Source organism: Nyctibius grandis, chromosome 3, assembly GCF_013368605.1.
Source record: "Nyctibius grandis isolate bNycGra1 chromosome 3, bNycGra1.pri, whole genome shotgun sequence".
In the NCBI taxonomy this organism is placed as follows: Eukaryota; Metazoa; Chordata; class Aves; order Nyctibiiformes; family Nyctibiidae; genus Nyctibius; species Nyctibius grandis.
Window position 1 is genome coordinate 32,536,975 of NC_090660.1, and position 26,892 is coordinate 32,563,866.

A 26,892-nucleotide genomic window follows, 5' to 3' on the forward strand; every position below is an offset into this window, starting at 1 on the left:
TCAAAAATATAATCCTTTATTTCATCTACACAGATTGAATGGAAATTGATTGTAGAAAATGGTTACTACTTTTAAGAAGGGCAATTACTTTTTGGGAGTCTTCCATTGAAGAAAATTAATTCAGTGCAATTTGTTTTTTTGATCAGTGTTGTGTGATACAAGACCACAAGGACCATTATGCTATTTAATGTCATAGGTTTTTTACTTCCCCAGAAATTATCCCTTTTTAACAGTCTCTGTTTATTCTGTACTAGAGAGTTGTAGCAGTGTATTTCTGTGTATGGAACCCAAGTCAACTGCTGTAGACTTTTGTTTAATAGTAATGCAATAAACTGTGTTTTGTTACTTTCCTCTTGGGATCTGTGCACTTAGTAGGGACAGACCATGGTGATTTCATGAGAGAGATTATTTCCAGACACATTAAATATTCCTTAGCAGAAGTTATTCCTTGTAAAATATTTGATGTCATTTTTGTCTTTGTTATGTTTTGCATGTTTCATTAATTCCCCAGGGGTCTTTTTGAAAAGTTTCAGCAGCGCAGATGATCTTCTCCTATAAAATTTGTTGACTAGGTTCTCAAAACATACACATGGGCAAACCTATGTTTATAAGCATGAATTCACTTGCACAGGAAATTGAACAAGCATGAATTTATAGCTCTGTTTTTGCTAGTGCATATTCTTCTCACTGAATACAGCAAATAGTTAATAGCAGTAGAGCAACGGGATACAATTCAGATCAGCCTGGATTAATTAATGGAATATAGTGGAGAACCTTCCTGAATTCCTGGCAAACTGCCCCAGTTCTAGACACTTTATGGGCAATAATTCTCTACCACAATCCACATGACAGGTTTACCTGTCTCACAATTCTGTGAAAAGTGATGTGAATCAGTGGGATCTATAGGTCTCCAAGTCTTGGCATTTCCTGATCATGGGCAGTATTTTAAGATTTGCAGTCTCTAAAAATGCTACCCCTTGAGCTGAAGCAATTTTACTGTAGGATTTTTGTCATCTGAAGCTTGGGGGAAGACAATTTTGTTAAAGCATTCAAATTCTCGATCATGAAGGCAACAACTTGACAATCGTGGGAAGATCCTGTATAACTAGAACTTGGCTCATGACCTTAAAAGAGGAGGCCTGGAAGATGTATTTCTGCTCTTTGCCAATTTAGCTGAGCACTAGTGAGTACAAGAAGCACATTTCATGTTGTTGTTAACTTCTTGTTTTAGTGCTTCTGAAATTATTAGGATTCCCATTTTCCAAAAGTTTTCCTCCATTGTAATTAGATTAAGTGTGAAAAACAGATTTTTTTTTCTTTTTTTTTTCCTAACCAGATCAGAAAATAAGTTTAGATTCGTTTCAGTTTGTAGGGTAAAATTTTGGTTTAATTCTATTTTTGGCTATTCATTTCTGATTCATTAGGAATCCTATATATATATGAAGTAAAGACATTCTTTCTTCTAATGTGCACACCTTTATTCAACCATTTCTACCATGCTACTATTCCTTTACATAAATGGAATTTTAGCTAATACTTGGTTCCTGTGGAGAAAAAATAGTTTTCTTTGATATGCCTTTTTTTTTGCTTCAGAACAAATAGCAGCTACTGTTTAAAAAATTAATGGTGTAAAAGAAAAACAAAGGAAAACTTTAAACAGTCCCTCTAGGCAAATGACATTAAAGACTTCTGCAAATAGCACCTGTATCTTCTAGTGATGAATCAAAACCTTATCGGCTTGGATCTTCTTTTGATTTGTTAACTACTGTTGGGCTTCAGCTTTTAACTGTATTTGAAAAACCTTTAGCTTGTACTAGTTTTGTGTGTGAGCTAATCATCATCTGCTGCTCTTCACCTTTTTACTGCACAGTGACTTAGTGGTGTTTAGATTACTTTGGCTTGAAGATGAGGAATGAAAAATGGAAGGGGCAAAAATAAATGTTTAGATATACTCTGTTAGATCACACCTGTTACTGGAATGAAGACAATTTTTATCTTTATATAGCTGGACTCTAAACAAAATATGACAAAGTGTGTTCAATTAAGTGGCACCTTGCAGACTCTATCTAAGGCTGTCAACAATTTGTTTCTTTGCCAAAGATACTGCGAAGATTATAATTGCTGTTAGGATGAGCATAAATTTATGATTCTGTAATCAGATAGTGCTGGTTTGATCTCATTGCAAGAATTTCCAGTTGGTATTACATTACAGCTGGCACACCTGTCAGGTACATATGCAGAAATAAGTCAGGAACAGCATCAAGACCAGTTGAACAGCAACTTTTGCACTGACAAAGTTTTGCGCACCCTCACCTTTTTTTTTTTTTTTGCTTGAAAAGAAAAAAAGCAAAACCCACAGTTTTTGTCCATAACTACGTGCCAATTCCAAAATTCAGTTTGCTAGATTGTTACAGGCTCGTTGTACCAAGAACCAAAATAAGCCTAAGAATGTATTGCCTACTCAGGGTTTTTCTTGGTCTCCCAAATTGGGTATCTTTCTAATGTAAAGCTCTGTAGTTTCAATCTGAAGCATGCCTTTTTTTTGTTAATTTAACTAAACAGTTTTTCTCTGCAAAACGTCAGCAATCTAAAACGTTTTTAGCAATGATAACATACCAAGTATATAAATTTCAATAACAACCTGCCTTACTCCAGAAGATTAGGTATATGAACAAATTCTACTTTAGGTTTTATATTTGATCTCTTCTGTGATGAAGGTCCTGCAGCAATATACAATATCGTTGAACCTGTTTCTGAAGTTCAGAATGCAGAAAAGCAGCTATTACTTATATTTATTCATTAGATTTTGGTGGATCCAGACTCTGGAAATCACTCAACAGGAGACAGTATTTGGTTTGGCAGCTTGGTGGTTGACCTCTTTCTGTTCTTATTAGGTATTTAGCCTTTTCGTTCACCTTGTGTAGTAAGGGGTCAACAGTGTACTCCAGAACTTGAAGTTCTGATGTAGCATTTACTATTTCATAGTTTATTTTTCTTTTCACAGGTATTACACTCTACAGCCAACCATATGGAGGAGCCTTACTGGATGAGGACAAAATGTGAGCGAACTATTAAAAATATATAACAGCTGCAATGAACCAACAATTTAAACTATTAATTCAATAAGCACGTATGTTGCATGTAATAGATGTTGTGACTTGATAGATGCAATTCAGTTCCACCGACTGAAGCATATTCTCTAGTCTGGTGTTTATATGTCAAGTCTACTGTTTATATCAGATATGGTTGTGTTATTTTTCTAGAGAAAAATACTGAATTTACACTGACTGCACTTTACAGAGTGTTTCTGTACAGGTCATGACATTTTCAAACATGTTAGCTGCTTTAAATGATTGTCAAGTTTTTAAATTTTAATTTTCTGTAGAGGGGGAAATATTTGCAAAAGCTTCACTTTACTATTCGCACTTTAAGCACACACTGTGTTCTGTAACTCACGTATAGTTTTGTAACTTAACACATCATCTTGCTCCTGTTCTCTAATTAGATGTTGACAGTGTACAAACATGGTGTTTGCAAACAGGATTAAGGTCCTGATGTCTAGCGTTGCTTTAGTAAGAAGTTGGTCTTGCAAGGTATTTGGGTTTGGCGAGTTTCTTTTCCCCATTCTGTTTTCATTGTGCCATTTTGCTTTGTACCCTAGAATGGAGAATGTTCGTCAATGTGGGGTAGCACTGTGTATCATGCTGGGTTTCTCTATCCTCACCGCATCCATTGGAAGTGCCACAGTGAAAGACAGAGTATCTGGCTCAAAACGCTTGCAGCACATCACAGGCCTGGGTTACAAAACTTACTGGCTTGCTAACTTCTGCTGTGATATGGTATGTATCATGTGAGGCAGCATGTGTTCAGTGTAAATTTTTAACTACTTTATCATAAATGAGCAAAAGAAGATATCTTTTGCTCACGTGAATGAGATTTGAATTGTACAGAGCAACAGCACGTTAACAAGCATTGGGACACCATTCCTACTTTAATACTGCCAGATAAAATTATTTAAGGCAAGGATTGTGTTCTTAGTTTTCCAAAGTTGAATTGTAAGGTAAACCATATGCTATCTTTAGGTACCTACACTACTTTACAAATAAAAGGAAGCTGGCTAATCAACCTAGACAGAGAGAATCTTCCACACAGCAGTTCATAGCAGGAGTTTCTGTGCTTTGAGTTGCCACTGGCAAGATCTTTCAGATTATTGGAGAAGCCTCAAGATACTAGTCAGCTACTTTAAAGGCATAATTTTGTTGTCTCTTGGTGGGTAATATGAGAGAGAGTCATAACTGGTACCTTTTATTTCTGGCAAGATAGAGAATAGAGAATATTCTTTAGGAATTCACATGTACAGAATAACCTAGATCAGAAATGGGTGAAGTCTCTGCCCTGAACATTTATTTTTCTCATACAAAGTAGTTTCTACCATTGTTAACATTACATATAGTATTGTCTGCATGCTGTTCATTAACAAATCTGAAAATCTTCTCTTTTGAAAATACCATGAGTTATTATTTTTCTCTGACTTTGGCAGGTGGGATTTAGGCCAACATAGTTAAATGAAATAGGAATTTTTGCTTACCTTCTTCAAGCGTGAGAAGTTGATTTCTGTTCAGGCTACTAAGCAAAGGTGGTGAAATAGAATTAACTTTCTCAAGTCACTGCCAGTCCCCAGTCACTGATTTTTCATCGACTGTGTAATGGAGCTCTTTTGGATTCCATTTAAACATGAATTCCACAAATTATCTTCAAATATCTTTTTCGAAGGTCACTCTTTTAAAACTAAAATTAAAAATGACTCCATTGTATATGTCCATGTATGTATCTGTGTGTGTGTATATATATATATATAAAAGGCGTGCATGTATATAACCTATAAGGCACACATATATGTCCCTTACCAAAAGGGTTTTTCATAATTCAGTTGTGATGAGTCTTGCTATAGTATCAGTTGAGTGCAGGGAATTTGAGATTAGGTCATCTACTTCTGGGAAAGAGATAAAATTACTGTTTTTAAAGTAATAGGGTGCTGTGTGTTAATAGTTCACTTCTCAGAGATGTTTTGGATTGGGAGATTGGTTTCAGAGGCAACAGTGAACAGTTGGAGTCACCCGGATAATTCCAAAGTAAAAAGATTCCTGGCCCCAGAGAAGTGACATAAACTTATTGCGCCTTGCTGGGTGCACACTGGGTCATGAAAGGAAGGGCTGGGATCTAGCATTGGTAACACAAACATGAACTAGCATGGTCAGGAACAGAGATTTTTGGAACACTCTTTGTTCTCATTCAGACTATTCTAAATCTGAAAAATCAGAGCTTCACCCATCTGTGCTTGAAATCAGGATTTTCACACTTGAGCAAGCTTGAAGTAAGAGCACATTTCTTCAAATGCTCTTTGCTTGGCCAGTCAATCTTTGTATTCCTTTTTCTGCTATGTCAGATAAGAGGGCTTGGTTGAAAACTCAGTCCTTCATCATTCAGTTTCTCCTTGTGCCACAAAGTTAACTCCTCATTATTTTCTGCCGATCTCTTTCTTTCAAAATGTTCTCACAAATTCAGCACAGTGCTGCATGATCAATCATGATCTGGGAAAGAACAGACGCTGCTTTAAATGCTAATTGCGCTGCAGATCATTTAGGGACATTGAACACATGAATACATCAACTGCCAAATTTGAAATCCCTCTACATATTTTAAGTATTACAGACTGTGTCCTGTATTATTGGTAGTATAATCTTTACTAGACCTGCAAAAGTATTTGATTTATGAAATTGCTGTAATGAGAATCTCTTACTGTGTTTATACATGTGAATGGTATTCTTTGCTATGTTCAGCAAATGGAAAATGTGTAAGGGCTAAGAAGATTTAGTGACAAATAGAGACATTTTGTTCAGATTAAGCTTTTGTCACTAGAGGACAAAATTAAGGTTATTTTGTTTGTGCATATCCAACTTTTATAATGAACCATGATTTCAGGTAAGATTTCTAATAGAATTTAATGTTTAAATATATTTATTTATTTCTAGAAAAAAGTCCCAGGTCTGTTGAAACATATTGGGACTCAGATGCTTTGTGACTTCTCTACCATATTTTTTAAACAGCTCCGGGATAACTGAAACCTAAATCTGTGGAGTGCTATGGTATGATATTTGTATATGGCACTGAATAAGGTACACTGTGAACAAGATGGGAACATTACATCTGTCTACGTTTCACTCCATTGCCCTTCTCTTAAAAAAATGTCTGTCTTCCCATTGTCAAAGTGATGCCTTCTGGTTTAATTTTGAACAGATTTGCACTGTACTTTGGTATGAAGTCCAATTTTAACAGTAAGGATGTTCTTCTGCACTGAATATTTAGCTAGACCTTGATATGTTGCCTCTATTTCAGTTGCATCTCAGAATCACAGTTATATTAGGATAAGGTTAAATATTATATGAGAAGAAATGGAGGCAGTCACTGCCCTAATGAGCTCAGCTTCAATGCACAGAGCAGGCAGACACTGAGAATGGAACTGAGCACAGATTTTCACATCCTGCCATTGCTAGTTGCAAGCAGAACCCGTCTCTCTTGAAAACTTGGATGTGAATCCCCTGTACCAATCACATCCTTCTCCCTCAAGTACTTGGTTATCATTATGTCAAGAGACTAAGCAGAGAATCTGCTTTCCCTGTGGCCTAATGGCTGTAACTCTTCTAAATATTATGTCTGTTCCCATTAAAAGTTGTCATTTGCTTCATCAGCACACATGGTCTTTAATTAAAGTCTCTTTTAAAATTGTATCCTTACTATTCTCCTATGACTGAAGCACCAATCAGTGAAACTGCTATTTCTGAATCCAAGACCCTATTCACAATATAGTTTGATGTTTTGGAGCAATAGTCCCATATGGACTCATTATCTGGAAGAGTTAGCTCGTTAAATAAATGTATTGGAAAGGTCAATAGAAATGGAATTAAGGGGAATATTCTGTAGTCAGATTTTATTTTGTCAGGCTGTTTCATGTGTGTATGTGTAAGAGGGGCAGTTTCACAGCAAGTGTGGACTATGAAATCTCAGAGCTCTTCTGCCTAATTCTTCCTAATTTATAGTGTAATTATATTGCAAATATGGAAAAGTTGATTTGAAGAGCCCTTCTATACTTATTAAGTGAGACCATTAAGAGATGATCACCTGCTAAGTGCCTTTTTTCTTGTGTTTCTAGCTGGTTTACATGGTTCCTGTCACCCTGTGTGTTGGTGTTATTAGTGCCTTCCAGCTATCAGCCTTCACTTTCCGAAAGAACTTGGCAGCAACTGTTCTCCTGCTGATACTCTTTGGGTATGTGATTGGAAATGCCACTATGGAATTATAGCTTGTAAGAAACAAACAGAAGTCTTGAGATTTGGTTTGTACCTGCTGCTGGATGCATGATTTTCTCTCTTTGGAAATGATTATGGATTCAGCAAAAGATAGTGGGAAAACAAGCTGAGACATGAGTTTGAAAGTTCCATGCAGAAGGTGGAGGGAGATTTGCTCACATATTTTAAAAAAAAAAAAAAAAAAGTGAGGGGGGAAGGACTGGAAATATCTCAGAAAATACTCAGCCTGTATAACAATCATTTGCTGTTAGAAATTGATGGTATGTTATCTTCCAGAAATTGAGGGAATAACAACATAATCAGGTCTGAATTTCAGTGCTTAGCTGTGCAGAATATCATCAAGAAGGCAAGAAGTGGCTGTCTTTTATTACAGTTCTACCAATTTTCTGTAATTCTGTAATTTTACATAGCTCAAGGAATTTATATGTCCAATGAGAAGTCTGTCCAATGTGCGGTACTAGGCTGGTTGGAGATTTGTCTCCAAACAGTACTGTGAGAGAGGAAGGTCCTCCCATATCACCCTCTTGCTTAGTTTCACAGGAAAAAACAGTTTAAAAAGTTAAAATAACTGCTTAAACAGAGGATTGATTTCCTATAGAAATAGGGCTGTTGAGCCCTGGGATCAATCAAACCAATGGTCTGTCTATTCTGTTCCTTTAACTCTTCCTATGTGCAGTCCCAGGTGATGTGAGAAATGCTGAAGATGGATAGTTACAGGATAAGCATTCTGAGAAATTGTTTCTTCCTTATCTTAAGCAACTAAATGTTGCTATCTTTGTAGAGGAGAATGCATATCTTACAAGACATGTTTAGATGATGAAATATAACTGCTCCATGAGCGAATCACAGGGAAGGAAAGTAGAAAAGACCTTCTGCAAGATCAGGACATGTTCCATTCCAGGAAGAGTCTCAGATAAACACTTAAAAAAAACCCTTACTGTATTTCATCTTGAAACTGTTTTCAAGATCTCATGCCTCCAGCAACTCCTTTTTTTTGGAAAACTGTTTCAGTATCTTCATAGCTGGATGTATTCTTTGTAATCCCAGCCTAAATTTATTTGGAGCCATCCTTCATAATTCTCCCTCATTAAATACGAGGCGGATTAAAAAAGAAGGTGGAGTTACTGAATGCCTTCTTTGCCTCTGTCTATACTGCTGGAGGCTGTCCTGAGGAGCCCCGGACCCCTGAGGCCCCAGAAGAAGTCAGGATAGAGGAGGAATCTGTCTTGGTAGATGAGGGCTGGGTCAGGGACCAATTAAGCAATCTGGACGTCCATAAATCCATGGGCCCTGACGGGATGCACCCGCGGGTGCTGAGGGAGCTGGCAGAAGTCATTGCTAGGCCACTCTCCATCATCTTTGCTAAGTCGTGGGCAACGGGAGAGGTGCCTGAGGACTGGAGGAAAGCGAATGTCACTCCAGTCTTCAAAAAGGGCAAGAAGGAGGACCCGGGTAACTATAGACCGGTCAGCCTCACCTCTATCCCCGGAAAGGTAATGGAACAACTTGTTCTTGATGCTGTCTCTAGGCACATCAAGGATAGGGGGATCATTAGGGGCAGTCACCATGGCTTCACCAAGGGGAAGTCATGCTTAACCAACTTGATAGCCTTTTATGAGGACGTAACCCGGTGGATAGACGATGGTAAAGCTGTGGATGTGGTCTATCTCGATTTCAGTAAAGCGTTTGACACGGTCTCCCACAGCATCCTCGCAGCTAAACTGGGGAAGTGTGGTCTGGATGATCGGGTAGTGAGGTGGATTGTGAACTGGCTGAAGGAAAGAAGCCAGAGAGTGGTGGTCAATGGGACAGAGTCCAGCTGGAGACCTGTGTCAAGTGGAGTCCCGCAAGGGTCGGTACTGGGACCAGTACTATTCAATATATTCATTAATGACTTGGATGAGGGATTAGAGTGCACTGTCAGCAAGTTCACTGATGACACAAAACTGGGAGGAGTGGCTGACACAACGGAAGGCTGCGCAGCCATTCAGAGAGACCTGGACAGGCTGGAGAGTTGGGCGGGGAGAAATTTAATGAAATATAACAAGGGCAAGTGTAGAGTCCTGCATCTGGGCAAGAACAACCCCATGTACCAGTACAAGTTGGGGGCAGAGCTGTTGGAGACCAGCGTAGGGGAAAGGGACCTGGGGGTCCTAGTGAACAACAGGATGACCATGAGCCAGCAGTGTGCCCTTGTGGCCAAGAAGGCCAATGGCATCCTGGGGTGTATTAGAAGGGGTGTGGTTAGCAGGTTGAGAGAGGTTCTCCTCCCCCTCTACTCTGCCCTGGTGAGGCCGCATCTGGAATATTGTGTCCAGTTCTGGGCCCCTCAGTTCAAGAAGGACAGGGAACTGCTAGAGAGAGTCCAGCGCAGAGCCACGAAGATGATTAAGGGAGTGGAACATCTCCCTTATGAGGAGAGGCTGAGGGAGCTGGGTCTCTTTAGCTTAGAGAAGAGGAGACTGAGGGGTGACCTCATTAATGTTTATAAATATGTAAAGGGCAAGTGTCATGAGGATGGAGCCAGGCTCTTCTCAGACAAGGGGCAATGGGTGCAAGCTGGAACACAGGAGGTTCCACATAAATATGAGGAAAAACTTCTTTACGGTGAGGGTGACCGAACACTGGAACAGGCTGCCCAGAGAGGTTGTGGAGTCTCCTTCTCTGGAGACATTCAAAACCCGCCTGGATGCGTTCCTGTGTGATATGGTCTAGGCAATCCTGCTCCGGCAGGGGGATTGGACTAGATGATCTTTTGAGGTCCCTTCCAATCCCTAACATTCTGTGATTCTGTGATTCTGTGAAATATCTTTTGCAAGCCCAAACAAGCCAAGTCCTCTCTTGTAAAAAGGCCTTCCCATTCCCTGGGTAATCCTATTTATAATTTTTCCCTATAACTCTAGTTTGAGCTCATCTTTCCTTGGCATGAGTGGCCAGACTAGTATGTAATATTCTAGAGGTCATGATGCCAGGATCTTGTAAATAACTCTGATGAAACATCCAAAGTTCATACTTTTCTCCTCTGTGTATCACTCTCGTGTTCTTCCTCCTCCTTCTGCACTACTACCAATTGATTCCTTCAAGTTAAAGGCAGAAATTCTTATTAGACTTAGTGCAAAGACTTTACACTACTAAATCTCATCCCTGTTTTTTTTTTTTATTACCTTTACAACTGTTGAATCCTGCTTGTAATCCAGTTGCTGTGACCCTAGTGTAAGAATAAGCATCTGTAGAGATCTTAGTCAAGCAGCAAATGAACCACACAGTACATACTTGTATGTCTGCTTAAGTTATGACAAGTTTTCTGTGGTGTGCTATAGGCTTTGGTCCTGCCCGCAGTGTATTACTAAATTCCAGGTGCTAAGAGTTATGCTGGCATTGTTTAAACCAAAATGTTGAGTTAATGTTTGGGTATTTCAGAATAAACAAGTATTGACTGAAAAGCTGGACTGTCTTCTAAAAATTTTTTGTTGACTACAGATGCAGCTTAGTCATCTCGGCATAATTCCTCCTGTACTGTTCAGCTTTGGCTGACATAGCAGATATAGTGATTTTTAACAAGTCTATGTATCCTATGTCTATTAACATGTATTAAAGATACAATAACTGTCAGTCAGTAAGTTTAACATGTCTCGGGGACACTGATAAATGTCAGAGTTGCCACTCTTCCTATTCTACCCTTTAGTCAGTTTAACTACACAGTAAGTGTGATGAAACCTATTGTGGTCATTTTATCTTCCCCAGTACCGTGCATGTAATTGTCCTTTATCTGCATTCCATAATGCATTTTTTCCTTTTAAAGTTCGATTTTTCTCTTCAGGGTACATTTGTGCAGCATTTCTGATCTAGAATAAAGATTAAAATAGAGCTATATGAAAAAGTTACACTATGTGCCAGAAGGGGGTGTGCTTGAAAGAATAATCAACAGTTTCCTAGTGTGCTACTTTAAAACTGATTTTCTTTAAAAATACAATGGTCTCTTAACTAAACTGCATTTTTTTCCTCTTTTAGCTGATAGCAGAAGTGTTTTATAGTGCAACTGCTCAAGCACTTTTGTCCAACATGCTTTATCTTTGATACCTACAAAATAACAAATCACAGCTGAAGCTGAAGGAAAGGGAAAAGCTAGATAGAAATGTAGGCATGACTGGCAGCTACTTTAAAGGCTACATTTGAACATCATACAACTTTAGTATTCCAAAAGTCTTACTCATTTCTTAGCAGGTATAAGCAAGCAAATAAAATTTTACTTTCATTTACAGCAGATTAACAGCACTCTAAATCATGTCTCTTTCCTGAGCTGCTTCCAAGGATGGACTTGTCTTGAAATTACAGTACTGTAATTCAGAGCAAAACTTAGAACAGTGATTTTGGTACATGCACAAAGGGAAGAAAAGATTATGTGATTAAGACTGGCAACAGGATGCTGAAAAGTGTAATGTGATCTTGAATACTTACAATCTTCATTTGAGACCCAAACATTAAGTCATTTAACCTTTTTCTTCCTGTAAACTGAGGATAACATCACTACTACTTCACAGCAGGATTTGAAAGTTTATTTCTTAAGGTAAAGGATTTTGACATTCTTAGATGAAAAAAGTTCATCTGTAAAGTACACAATACTGAATTTAAATGGGATTTTTATGGCTCATAACCTAAACTACTGTTTAATGCAATGAAGAAGTGAATTAATAGATTTTTGGCTAGTTGTTTTTGCATTGAGCTCACTATTAAAGCAATTATATATACATATATTAATACTATATAAGAAGTATTTATATCAACTACATATATACTTATCGTGCAACAGTGTGTGCTGATACCTGTGCTCCTGCAGTCTATATAGTGTTTGTTTGATATATATGTCTTGCACTATGTTGAATGGAAAATAAATTTCCTTTACATGACATTCATGGTCATCAAATTGCCTGGGCATTTTTTTAGTCTGGCTAGACATGTCTTATTCTTTATAAAGAATATGACTGCTTCATTTTGGGTAGACATCTTTTGACTTGCCAGAATGGAGGGTGCCTTCCCTCCGCCTTTGAAGATTTGCACTGAAAATGGTGTAGCCATGGACATGCTGTCTTATCATCATTGTGCTATGAAGTAACTATGCACTCATTTTTGATGGCTACTACTCTACTAACTGATAAGTTCTTTTAGGTAATAACAATGCTAACACGTACTCTGGTAAGTTTCACTTCTCAGATATCACTGGCACAAATATTAGTTCCAGTTTAAGGATTAATATTTTTTTCTTCTTTTTCCATCTCTTTTTGCTCACTCTCTCCTTCCTTTTTTGTTCTTTTTTCTTTCTATGAAAACCTCTAAGAAAAGCTGATTGCCTAGCATCCGTGATTTAAGCTTCAAATATTTGGTTTTAATTTTGTCTCTGTGTAAGAGGCTTGTTTTGCAATCGTTCAGAAATCAAGGTTGTGAGCTTCCTGGAATAGTGAAAGTAAATATATGCAGTTGATATATGCAAAATTGGATCATATCTGCCCATCACATGGCAGTAGCTATGTGTATATCTGGAATCGTAAGATAATTTGATAAAGAAAACATATCCCAGATTTGTCCTTTTTTCTCAGTTGGTCAGAAGAGTTGTTTGCATATCTTAAAAATAAGGAGTAACTTTTTTTTCTAGTATGATAACTGTTGGGTTTTTTTTTTTGATGAGGTGAAAACATAACTTATTTGTGATGATTTTTTCTTTAAACTTTCAGATATGCAACTGTACCATGGATGTATCTTGTATCCAGATTCTTCTCAAGTTCAGATGTAGCTTTTATTTCTTACATCTCCTTAAATTTTGTGTTTGGCCTGTGTACCATGCTGGTGACTCTCTTACCTCGTTTGTTAGCTATTATTTCCAAAGTGCAGGTCAGTATAAAACCTTTGCTTTACATTACTCATACGTGAGATGTACGCACATACGTGCATGCCTGTGTATGTTTGTGTATATATGTATGTATGTTTATACATATGCACAGACAAGATTTTTTCCAGCAGAAAAGCTTAGCTGTTTTAAACATTCATGATTTTTCTGTCTTAATGTATACCGTTTTGCTTATCATCATATTGAATTTTAAATTGTTTATAAAAAAAACAATGGAAACATTGCACTGTAATAATAGAAAAACAGCGTTAATTGAAACCTTGACATTTTTCAGACCATTAAGTTGTAATTGGCACATAATGGGAGCTGTTCTGGTCCATTGAATGGGTTATATGCATTGTAAAATGTGTTTGAATAATATTGACATAAGAGATAAGCCCCATATTCCTAGGATCTGTAATGCACTGTATGAATAGTAATATACATTTTCACTCCATGTGTGTAACATTCGTTAGTCATAATAGTAATTAAGCAACTTGATGGAGGGGAGATCCGGAATGTGTATTAATATCTATGCATGTACCAGGTCAAAAACTTGATGTTTGAAGTAAACTCTGGATTACACGTCACTCAAGTTTGGAGGCAGATTTGGTGTTGACTTGGGTTTAAGTTGGTGATTTAGAATTAATAGCATTCAAATATTAAATTTTTAAGAAAAAAGAATTATCATGGCCACACGTGTTATGTTACTGTCTGTGAACCTCAACTAAAATTAGAATCCCATGGCCATAGGCATTCTAAAATACAACAAGAGATGCACCCTGCCCCAAAATAGCTCACAGTATGCTCTTCTGAAATCAGTTCTCCTTGAGTGAGATTTTAGTGCTGTTTCCAGATTTGTAAGTGTGGTTAATATGCTGTTGGAGAAAACTGATTTTTTTCCTTTTTTTTTCACCTCCCCTCCCCTGCTGAATATTAATACAGAGTTTTCAGAACATCTACAATATCCTCAAATGGGCGTTCATCATATTCCCACAGTTCTGCTTAGGCCAGGGTTTAATAGAACTTTCATACAATCAGATCAAGTTTGACCTGACCAGCAACTTTGGAATAGATTCATATGTAAGCCCCTTTGAGATGAATTTCCTGGGCTGGATTTTTGTGGAAATGGCCCTGCAGGGAACACTACTTCTTCTTTTACGGCTTTTTCTTCATTGGGATCTCCTCCAGAGACCAAGGTATGTTACCATTTGTATTCTGCCATAGTGGACACTGAACTAATTTTTAAAGAAAGAAAATGGTGGATTCCTTTGAACACCCGAAGATAAATACTTCTGATAACATGGTGTTACTAGGTTAGTGGAAACTGCAGAAAAAATACAAGTAGTTGCTGTTTTCCTTGGATTCTGCTGAGATTTGATCACCAAACTTTAAGGGATTGCAACCAGGGAAATAAAACAGTTATCCAGAGTACAGGAATGTCCAGTTTGCTGTGGAAATCGGCATTTGTTATAATCTTCTGTTTTAGGGGTCAATGTTCGGTTAACAGCATGATCAGCCCTTCAGAAGATGTGGATGTAGAAAAGGAGCGACAGCGACTCTTTGGTGGAAGAACTGGTAATGATGTCCTCCTCCTGTACAACCTCAGGAAGTGTTATGGAGGTTTCAGTAAGAAGAACACAGCTGTGGAAAGCATAAGCTTGGGAATACCGAGAGGAGAGGTAAAGAAGTCTTTTTGTTCCTTTCAGAAAATAACACTTCATTCTGAGCAGTTGTTCAGACATACTCAGAATGTCTACAGTCAGAAATCTGTAGATAGCAGTAGAACAATTTCAGTTGTAGTAGTTTATGAAACTGGATAAAAGCAGAAGCTCTGGTGGTTTTTAAAAAGCAACAGTACACTAACTTTTGGGGTTACAAATTCATCAGAGTCTTATTTACCAAGTTACTTTTTTATAGGCTAACATAAAAGCCAAGTAGGTAACATAGCAGTTCAAGGTGCAAAGAGAAAGCGAAGAATACCTAGCTCAATTGTAAACTGTGGACTGAATCCTGAATTTGTCACCAAGGCAAACTTACAATTCCCATGCTGAAATCATCACAGTATATTTCAATATAGCATATAATATACTAATATACTATTTTAATAAACTGAAATTTAGCACGGAATATGTTAATCCTAACGATTTCAGAACAGCATTTTTTTGAGGGGATTTTTTAATAATTTTGATGCTTTTGGGAGTTGCAGATACTAATTTCAAAAATACTGATAAGGAAAAGACTTTTCTTCGTTGTTAATAGCAAATTGGAAGATATGAGAAACTGGTACATGGCAGTACACGTCCAGTGACGTCCTGCCAGTTACAGATCAGTTGTTGGGTAACTGGGGTAACCAGGAGGATGTTAGTGCTGATGAAAGCCTATTTATAAATAAGAAAGTTCATGAAACAAGTACTTTAAAAGATATGAAGTGCTATATGCAGACTTAATATGAATCCTGTCCTAGCTTAAGCATATATTTATTGCAGCTAGGGACCTGAAATAACTGTTCAGAGTCAGTGTGTGTCTTGGCTGTTTGGTGTTCATTTACTTGTACAGAGTGAAGCAGCTCATGAGAAACTGAGAAATATTGACTCTATAGACTGGTAGTCAGGGCTCTCAAATAGGACTTGAGATCCTCAGGTTCATTAGCATTTACTAATAATATGGATAAAGAATGCATTTAGTTAGTGGGCATGGTTTTAAGTGGAGTGCTAGAATCCTAAATAAGTCGCTTTTAGGATCTAGGGGGTAATCAAAATATTATATATATGTTTTTTTTGAAAACTTACTTTCCATGGGAAAGGGAATTTGAACATACAGTATATCTATATACAGTATCTTACAGACAAATGATAGGAAATATGAAAAGGGGAGAAACTGTTGAAGAATTCATATTACTTATTTCTTTCAGCATAGCAGATTGACTGCTTTTTACTCTTTTTTTTTTTTTTTAATCTCTGTTAGTGTTTTGGACTCCTGGGAACAAATGGAGCTGGGAAAAGCACAACATTTAAGATGCTAACTGGAGATATCATCCCATCTGCAGGATGTGCTGTTATCAGGACTCCTACAGGGTAAATGACACAGGATTTGATCAGAATAGTGCTAATTGATAATGCCAATGATCAAAGACTCGGCACGTCTTCAGTCCTTTATACTGTACTCTAAGGAGCTGTTTTGTTCCCTTTTAAATGTGTATTGCATTATTGCTGTTAAGTCTCTGCAGGAAAGCATTTTAGCATTATTTAATTCCTATATAATAAATAATTATTTAACAGTCTGACAGCTCTGTTAATTGAGAATAAACTTTTCTGGTAGCAAAAGAGTAGACTCTAGGAAGCCTTAACATACAGACTTTTAAAATTGTAACAAAAATCTTAACATGCAGTATGTCTAGATGCGTGGACATATATCCCCCATACTAGTGATGCACTGAAAGGTTTCCAGGCTTAGGGTGATGAGCAGTGCTTCAAGTGGATAATTTTAAAATGTTTTCTGACACTTGTATCGTTCAAAGTCATTAATTAATTACTTTGTCAATATGCTGTGTAATTAGGGTAGGAGGTAGTGTTGGTAATATTGAGGCTAAATTTGATGGAGTGATAAGTGAATAATGGACTTTTTCAGTTAGATGTAACCAACATTTACAATTTTCCCCACCAAAATTGGAGGGGAAGTAAAGTTATTTTTTAGTCATGCCAAAGTAAAATGTATATGTCTATATACAAATGTATTCTGGGCTAGTTAACAATTTTAAAACTTCTCTTTTCCTCAATGATGTCTATTTCAAAATACGTGTTTTGGAGAAGGACAGGTGAAGGGTTCAATTCTGAAAATTTTTAAAGGAAGCATTTTGGAATTTCCAAAATGAAATTCCTTCATAGGTCAGTATTTGGTCACTTCTTTACAAAGATAAAGATAAGCAGATTTAACTTCAAAATGTAAGTAGTTTCAGTCATTGCAAAATTCAGTTTTCTGGAAAATTTACACGTCTTTTGAAATGGACACCATCACCACTACCAAACATGATTTTACTTAAGTGTGCTTTGTTTATTTTTTTATTATCTTTCATAACAACATTTTTTTCAAGAGATTCAGTGTAAAAATAATTTGCTTACAGAGAACTCCTAAAATGACCATCAAATAATTGTTAATCATGAAGAAAGAATGACTAAGGAGATTTTTGAAAAATGATTCTTAAGAGAATAAGAAGTGATATGAGTGAGGCTTTACAATGGTTATAGAGAATTTTAGATGGTTGTTTTCATTTATAATTTTGCAGAACAAGAGAAAAATTTTCAGACATTAAACAACAACAATAACAAAAGTGATTTAAAATCAGGTAAAAAATAACATTTAGTATTCTTTGAAACTGGTGGAATGATTTGTACCAGGATATTATGGAGGTCAGAAGTTTAGCATGAGTCTGAAGAGGATTTAAGATTTACAGAAACAAAATAATCTCTAAGAATTTTTTATAAGATACTACCTTCAAGGCAGTATTTAAGCTCCTAGATTTTGTTTAGATTTTAGGGGTATTTTTCTATAGTTTTTAATGAGACTTGCCTTTGATCCCACCTGTGCATTCATAGATTGCATATGGCTTTCCCTGTACAATGTGGTACCAGATCTATATTTAGGGAAATGATTTAATCTGGTGTGACAGTTTCAACATTTTAATATCCACTTGAAAGCAAATATAAATTTATAAGAATATATTTCATCATCACGTGTATTGGCACTTACATTATGTTTATTGACTACATGACTTATTTTAACACAACCCCTAAAGATAACTTTAAAAAAAATCACAAAATAATTTAGCAATGCCTGTATTCTTTTTAGTAGACGTGTTGTTACGTACCTGTGGCTAAACAGATAAGAATTCTTCTGAGGTCAACTTCAGTAAGCTACTGGCATTTAACAGTAGGTTAAACTCTTTCCCTGCACATCATGTGTGATACTTTCATTTCCCACACTGTGTTTTGTAAATCCAACATGAAAGCATATTTTAAGATGAAATGTTATTTACCATATACTAAAATATAGGTAATGAAATTTGACACATTTAGTATTCTCGAGAGGAAGCCTTAGACATTTGCATTTGCATGTTCAAAATACCCTTGACAACATTAATTATCACCCTGTATTACGGTGGTATCAATCCAGTTTATGGATATTTATGTGTTTGAAGTGGCTGAATCGAAAGTAAAACTCATATTCCCAAGTTTTCAAAACTTACCACTAACTTGAGAAGGCAACCTTAAGCAAGAGCTGCAGTTACACAGTAGCTAAACTTGGGGAAACAAACAACTTCGAGTCTGGGAAAAGAGATTTAAGTCATTCCTGACTTTGTTCCTTGCTTCATGTTTTGTCATCTGCTGTTAAGCAGATCATGGTGCACTGTGTTGCTGTACTATCGAAAATCACTAGGGGGCAAATTCATTGACTCTTCCATAGGTAAGATTATAACCACAACAGGTCTGGAGAACCCTTCCTCAGCAGTTGAAGAATGACTAAAGTTACTCATCCCAGGGACTTTTGAGTGGATTGATTTGTATTTACACCTGAGATAAATGGAGGAAGGGAGATAGAAGTCTTTTCTTACTCCAGTAGTGTGCTCAAAAGCCTGATATTCCTGGCACAGAGGAAGAGACAAGAGTCAGCTGAAGAAAGCAGTTGCTGATGACAGCTGCAGACCATTTGCTGATCAGGAGATCTAGACTGCTTTGTTTAAAATCTATGTCATGAAGCAAATCCATAGATGATGAATAATGACGTATAGTTTGGGCAGCAGCTTAGATGCAGATCCTATCTCTGTTGGGTTTGACTGGAAAGAACACAACTTTTGTTCTCTGTGACCCTGAAAGGACAGGATACTAAAATGTGATGGATCCTTCATGATGCTTTCTTCATGATCAAATAATGAAATGAATATGCAAAATTATTATTATAAATACTGGAGAACCTAACTGATGTATCTACATGCAGAAAGTCCTTAATTCATAACACTTCCTGTTTTCTTGAATAGCTATGCTTGAAAATTCCTGGTTTAAAACCAAACCAAACCAAACCAAACCAAAACCAACAACAAAAAACCCCAAGCAAAACCATATGTATGTTTTCCTGATTGCTATTGTAATCATTTCACTGAATTTAAAATGAAGTCAGAAGTGTATCTCTGAAGCAGGTGCACTGAAAACAGCCTTAAATTTTACAGAACAGCTTTTGTACCTTTAGACAGCACAGGGGAGTAGAAATGGAAGATGAGCTTTTTCAAAAGTACATGTTGAGTTGCAAAGCAGAATTTTGGGAAGCTCAACCTAAAACATCCTGGAAGTGCGTGGGGTTATATAGAAAGAGCCTCACACATTGATAATCAAATTGTACTCAGGGAAGTCCTGCTAGATTCTCAAAGAATATAAGAAAAATGTACTTCTGAGTAGCAGCTGCCTTTTTTAACAGGGCAGAAGATCAGATTCACAACAGCTTCAAGTACTTCTAAAAGATTTGTTGGCCTCTAGGTTGTTTGTTTGTTGAATGTATAATACTGCAAAAAAGGAGCTTATTCCAAGAATCTGAGAGGAAACTGTGTCTGTTTTCATAACAAAAGCTTAGTAAAATGCATAAAAGCTAGATGTTATGTAACAGTTTTCAATATCACTGAGATTCATAAGACGGGGTGTTATTAAGCAGGAATGTTTATTAAATACTAAAGCCAACCTCATATCTTTTGCAAATGAGGGTTTCCTGGCATTGTTCTTCATGGCAGCATTCTTTTGGGGAAGGGAAGGCTTCTGATCTGTTTTTATTAATCTTTTATCATTTTTGATACACTACAAATTAAATAGGTATTTTAAGTGCACTGTGTGCCTAAACTTTGTATCTTTCCATTTACATGGCAAATGCACATTCATAGTATACAAGCTGAGCAGTCTACCAAATATATGCTTTATTTTTAATTTTCATATCCTTCTGCAGAAAATGTTTTTAGACAACTTCTAATCTTTGCAATCCCATTCTGGTTGTAACTGTGATCTGATAAAGATAGTCCAGTAAGAAAAATAATAGGAATTTACCACCAACACAGACAACCTTGCAACAATAATAACAAAATGCCATTCACAGGGGATTTTGCCTTTTTTATTATTTCGTGTACATCATTAACATTGCCATTATCAGTGACATATCTGTCCAAATGAAACATAAAAATAATTATCATATGGAGAGTGTGTCTCCATATCAGGGATATTTGCAGCTCCAATATTAAAGAGTGCCAAAGGAAGAAGCAGCATTGAAACTGTTACTTAGGAAGATGTGGAAATAAAATACTGATACTGAAGTACCAGCAGTGCCTCTCGTAAAAGGCAGAAATATTAAAAGCAAAAAGGAAAATGACTGGAAAGGAGAGTGTTTTAATAAAATTTGCTTACTTATATTTATAAAGTATGGTGCTATAAGACATTAGGAGACTCTGACTGGCTTTTGAACAACTAGGAGTTGTCAAGCTTAAATACGCATAATAGTTAATTGCGTGGTCTGCTTGACATTCAGAAGATTTTTTTGTGTTCTCTGTAACACAACTGTTCCTCTTTAAGAGTACAAATGAACTTAAATTAGCTTATGCTTAGCTCTATTACCATAACTAGATTGCCACCAGTGCGTGAGCTGGCTAAATGAAAGCTAGAGTATAAAGCTGTAAACATTTTTGTAGTTACTTTTTCCATCAAATAGCTTGAAGAAGTAAGGTCTGTATTAAATATGTACTAAGAAAAGCTGACACTTAACAGAGAGGTAAAACAAAGGAGAGCAAAGTGAGCCCTCATAGTCTTTGAATCTCTTCTGGGATGATATATTAGCAGATATAGTGCATCCGTTCCACTTGTTGGTTTTTTTTTTTTGACTGTACATTGGCCACACTTTGTTTTCTTTCCCTTTCCATATTTATGTCTAAACCTTCTTCAGTGACTCTGTGTCATAAAGCCTTCCTCAGCTGAGGAGGGCTAAACACAGCTCGGAAAAAAAGTGTCAAAAATCCTTTCAAGTGTCATGTCAAGATCAATGGGAAATAACGAATAATGTGACTAGTGGTTTGTTTGCCATTTTGGTGCTCTCTATTTTGCAGTTCTCTGCCATTGTAGTTTGCTGAATAGAGTTGACTTTAAGTTCATACTTAGAGCAAAGTCTCACTTGTAGTGGAGTGCATCGAGGGAGGAAGAAATAGATAAGCTCTGTGTCGTCTTGTTCCTAAGTTGCCCCACTGAGGCCTGAGTCTTCCTTATGTAATTAATTTATCTCCCATGAATTTCCATCTTCATTCTGCACAGAGAGATCCTCCATGACAGCAACCCCCCATCCTATTTGAATTAAGTGTCAGTCATCTCAGCTGTTGGATTATGAAGTCATAAGACCAAAGAACTACTCTCCAAACAGGGGAAAGTAAAATATTTCTTTATAGCTAGAACTTGGACTCTTTTGATAGTTACGATATTCAGCTTGATAAGTAATTAAAAATGTAAATCAAATAGCTTTACTTGAAAGGCAGAATAAATTTACATCAATATAATGGCTGAGATAGCTGTTGTTACACTGTATATCAGTATAATTAGTTTAATTATAACTAAGCTATAGTTACATTAGTTATATTTTAACCTTGATTTTTTTATAATGTTAATTAAGCATTAGTATGCACTGAATGGAATGTGCAGTTAAGAGTACAACGGAATGTCTAACTACTTTTACAATTTGTAAATTTGTATTTCATTTTGACTAGTTAATGGAATTAATCTCTCTACAGAAGCTATTGTAAGTACCATATGTATCATTGCCTTTATTTTAACTGCATTCAAAAACTGTAGAAAAAGCATACAAAAGTGAAGCAAAGTGCATAGCAGAGTCAATAGTGAAACAATTTTTCCAAAACCAGCCATAAGGCTGTTACCGAGGGTAATAAGTTGTCTCTGAAATTTGAAACTGAGGTGTACCTTTGAATGTCAGCCCACAGCTACCTGTAAGCTATGTTGCCAGTAACCACTGTAACAAATAAGAAGCAAATCTAGTCTCTACAGTAACCAGCCTAGCCTTCTGGAAACTACAGGTTCAGTTCAGGCCGGAGAAGGCAACAGGTTTTGTCCAAGATCATTCTTGCTTGTTCCAGTGTTTTAGTTTCTTTTCAGTGCTAGCAAAGGCTTTCTGACTGGAGTGCCCCATGCCACCCCAATGTAGCCTTCAGGGCTGGAATCAGATTTAAGGGGTTTCTTTCAATGCATGAAAGAAATGGATCAATGTAAAAGGCTTTAAAATGATCAGTGGAGGAACAACTTTGAATCAAAAATTTTATTCATTTGGAGTTTAGTTTATTATCCCCAGTATCGCACAAGTCTGGCAAGTTTCTTTTATCGATAGTACAAAACTCTGTAAGACGAGCACACCAAACTTACGGAAGCCTCCTTGAGTCCTGGATTTTTTTCCAGGATGATTTACACCAAAGCATCATAATTCTCACTGTATAAAGTAGACCAAAGCACTTAGAAAGCGGTGGAATACAATATCTTCCATGCTTTAAGTGCTAGACTGTGCTATTTTTCTTGAGGATGCCATACATTCTGTTGACCTTTTCTGAAAGTGTACTAGAAATGTAATTTTGCAATTTTAAATTTTTTTTTAACATTAAAAGTTTCTGGACATGTTCTGTTGGTTTTGTCTGTTGCAGCTGTTCCACTTCAAAGGAAAAATTAAACAGTAAGTGGAAGTATTGACTGAGCATAACAATATAGTCTAGAAACAAAGTCTTGACTAGGAAGGAGAAAACTTGTGTTCCATGTTAGTTCTATGTCTTAAACTGATCAGGATAGGTAACCAAAATTACTAACAGAATGTTAAAGATAACAATTACTCAGTGTTTTTATAATGATACAGAAAGTCCTGTATTAGTGTAAAAGTCTGGTTTCTGGCCTATAGTTTTTAGATATTACACTAGAATTCATTGTGTCTACTGTACTAGGGACAAAAAGGCTGAGAGGAGTTGGAATCTGTACTTATATGTTCTTTCTCTCTTTATTTATAAAACAAGCTGATTTTTTTCTGCCTGTATGTCCTGTTTTTTGTATGAATGGCCTAATGAGAAATGCTAACATGCTGATAATAAAAGGGCAGAAAACAAATGTCTGTTTTTCTCTAGCTTGAGAAAAAAAGTCAGCATTTTGCTGCATGATAATCTGTATTTCAGAAAATGTTAAAAGAATATATTTCCAATTTGATTCTGATAACATCACATATGAAGATGTTTGTTAAGGAAGAAGAGGGTTATAATTAGTTTAACGAATGGCATCAGAATTTAAAAAAAAGGGAAAAGCATTTACAGTATATCATTTAGTGAAAAAGTTTTCTGATATCATGCCATCACTACTTGAAACATTCATTTCATTTAGACCCATGAAAGTAAAATCCCAGAGATTAACTGAATTTCAAGGAAAAAAAAATTCCAGAGATGAGGGCAGTTTTCTGTTGTAAGATATGTACTGTAATTAAAAATTATGCTGTGTTTTTCTTTCATCTATACTTTCAGTATTCAGAAAAATCTTAGGACTTGACTAAACAAAACTGAAGAATCATCTCCAGCTTTTTGATTTGGAAATCTACTCAGTGATATTGCTGAGGGAAGAATAGGCATTGTATTATACATACCAAAAAAGTCTCCAAAAAAGACCAGAATCCTCATATGGCTTTTTTTTTCTTCTTCTGCTTAGATTGTTTTCTGCTTTGACAGATACAGTGGTGGAAAAAAATTGGGCCAAATGAGTTCTTTAGTGAATACATTAGAATCTCTTTATTAATGGGAACTCTTTAAGTGTTCAAGGTCAGCACTAACGGATAAAGTTGCAAGATAAGGACCAAACTGAGTAAGAATATTAAGTGATCTATCTCACTGTCCTCTTCCTTTATGAAAGCTAAAGGTCAGTGGGTGGGATATTGCTCATCTAAGGCTGTGCACTTTACAGGAGGCACAACACTAAAATTATATCTGTACAATTAGCACTGGGGACACTGATGTGTTTTTATTTCCTGATGCAAACTGAGTAACTATTGTCTAATATAGTTCTAGCTAAAGAACATTATATGTCTGTTATTTTTTGCAGCTGTGCCTACTTATTTTTTTGTTGTTCGTGGCATGAACCCATTCCAGACTAGATGTTTCTATCCAGCTACAGGGTTCATGCTGAGTAAATGTCTCTGAAATTACCCCTGAGTGTGATTTGTTCTTTTGTGACTGAACTTGGCATATTACCAAAAGTCCAGTCTCTTGTTTCTCCAAAGACAGCAGCTGCACAAAAAGGAAACCTTGTTAGTGTGACTGAATCTTCCCAGTAAAACAAACCTCAAACACGTCGCTCTGTGTTGAGCAGAATCTAGGTAGCATTTCACTGTGGATAGTGTTTCACTATGTCAGAATTCATTAAATAAGGAATCCACTGCTGAAACTGAGCTGGTAAAAATTCTGTATATACTTCATTTAAAATAATCTCTAAGTAGATATAAATTAATGAGGAAGTACACTTCTGGTATCCTCTTTCCCCTATTACCCCTTCTCTTTTTTGCTAAGTCTTTGTCTAGAGAGATGTCTGCAGGCAGTTAACTTCCTTGGCACCATCCAAACCTACAAAGACAGTAAAATTTTATATCTTTGCCAATAAGAGCAAAGGACCATTCTAATCAGTCCCCAGCAAGGTTTGTCATAATCATGATAATTTATCTTTTGATAGCATTAAAATATATTTTGATGCTGTGGTTCATTATATAAAATGCAGAATTTGAGTTTTCTTTTTTTCCCCAGACTCCTGAATCTTGTTAATAGGAGATACCTGGTTATATTTCCACTAGTGCTAGTATTAGTAGATCCTGCATTTAATACGTTTACTTTGTGTCTAAATGGTTAATCATATATTTAGTTCTCTTAACAAGAAACGTAGAAAACCACTAAGAGGAAAATAATTCTGTTACTTAGAACCTTTTAAAACTTTTTTCTTCAAAACTCAGATTTTTTATTATTAAGTATGTTAATTTTGATAGGTCTTTTCTGCACATGTAAATCAGCATCATTGAATGTTGAATTAGATGTTGGAATAAATAGGATAGATTTAGTGTCATTATGGGTAACGAGACACCCTTGCAATCAAGCTTGCTTCTTAGCCATGAATGTAATTTCAAGTAATGCTGTACAGCTACAAAGTGATGGCCAAAGTCTCTTAAATCAGGATAATTTAAAATTTTCTCCTGTATTGTCTTTTAACCTGCTAGGCTTTAAAGTTCTGCATTTTGTTTTACTCTTGTTGTTTAGAGAATGCATGCATGCGTATGTGTGTGCACAGACACACAAAGAATACGCAGCAACATTTCCCCCTCTCTCTCAGCTACTGCCCCTTTAATATTGAATGTGATGCACACAGTATGGTTTTGAAGTATGTCTCCTTAGAGCAGGGTCTGCCAAAGAGATAAGGGAAGTAAACCTGGTAAGAATTAATTCTCATAGATCTGTCCTCCTCCTGTGTTGATCTGTTCACCTTGACACACACACAGTTAGAATAGTGATGCACGGATGGCAGTGCTGATCTCAACGGGATGAAAAGCAGGCATTGCATGTGGGTGGTGCTATGGTAAGTGATCATAGCGAAGAGATTCCAACTCATTTACCTATGGAGTTGAGAGTAAGTGTGTTTGTCTTGAAGACTCTGTATGCCAAGGGTGAAACCCAGGGATGTTGTGTTTTAAACAACATTCAAGTCTTTTGCTTTATCTTTAAACAGGTCTGAAATGGATATACTGTCTGCTAGCTCTGAAGGCATTCTCATCGGCTATTGTCCACAGCAAGATGCCCTGGATGAACTTTTAACAGGTTGGGAGCATCTTTATTATTACTGCACGCTGCGTGGAATTCCAAAACAGGCTATCTGTAAGGTAACTATCCAGAACAGATTTGCAGAGGGACTTGAAGCCAGGTTGGGCTGTGGAGTTTATAAGGCAATTGTACTTTTTTTACATGAGAAAATATCTAATATTTCATCTTAACAGCTTTAGTAATAAGATTTTTGATTACTACTACTTTATTTAAACAATATGGATTTTTTTTCTGTCTGTTACACCAGTTCAAAACACAGTAAGGTCACTGAGGATAGTAAAATAATGCTAATGCAACTGAAATATCAGACACAAAAACTAAAAGAAATGAAATTTGAAAATAGTTCAACACCTTCATTATCACACTTACAGAACGAGGAGGGAACACCCCATATTCTGAATCATGCACCTCTGAAAAACTCTTCTTCAGAGATAGGATTAAACTCTGAAGGAATTAAAAATTGTTGAATGATTGATTATATAAATAAACCAAACATCTGGATTTTGAGATAGCAGCTGTCAGCACTCTGCTAGTAAATGCCTTAAACTTCACAAGATGGTGGCTGCATTCAAACCACCTGCTGGGAGCAGTCCCTAAAATATTCCAGCTGCTGTACCAGGCTTGGGGTTGTCCAAGGAGAAGAGGCCAAACCCGTGTCAGAAAATGCTTTAAGAGCTTACTAACACAGATGATGACAATATCTGCGAATGTCACTGAGAAGTTTTGAATTTACAGATACAGATGGA

General features: G+C 36.5%; 1 protein-coding gene across 1 annotated transcript in view; it reads left to right on the top strand.

Moving 5' to 3' along the window:
• ABCA13 (ATP binding cassette subfamily A member 13) overlaps positions 1-26,892 on the top strand; it is a 209,456-nt gene that overhangs the window by 152,965 nt on the left and 29,599 nt on the right. Inside the window, exons 42-49 of the mRNA XM_068396499.1 lie at positions 3,005-3,059; positions 3,662-3,839; positions 7,211-7,326; positions 13,097-13,253; positions 14,194-14,447; positions 14,738-14,930; positions 16,216-16,325; positions 26,055-26,205. Of these exons, the coding sequence (XP_068252600.1) occupies positions 3,005-3,059; positions 3,662-3,839; positions 7,211-7,326; positions 13,097-13,253; positions 14,194-14,447; positions 14,738-14,930; positions 16,216-16,325; positions 26,055-26,205 (1,214 nt within the window). The remainder of the gene's footprint in view (positions 1-3,004; positions 3,060-3,661; positions 3,840-7,210; positions 7,327-13,096; positions 13,254-14,193; positions 14,448-14,737; positions 14,931-16,215; positions 16,326-26,054; positions 26,206-26,892) is intronic.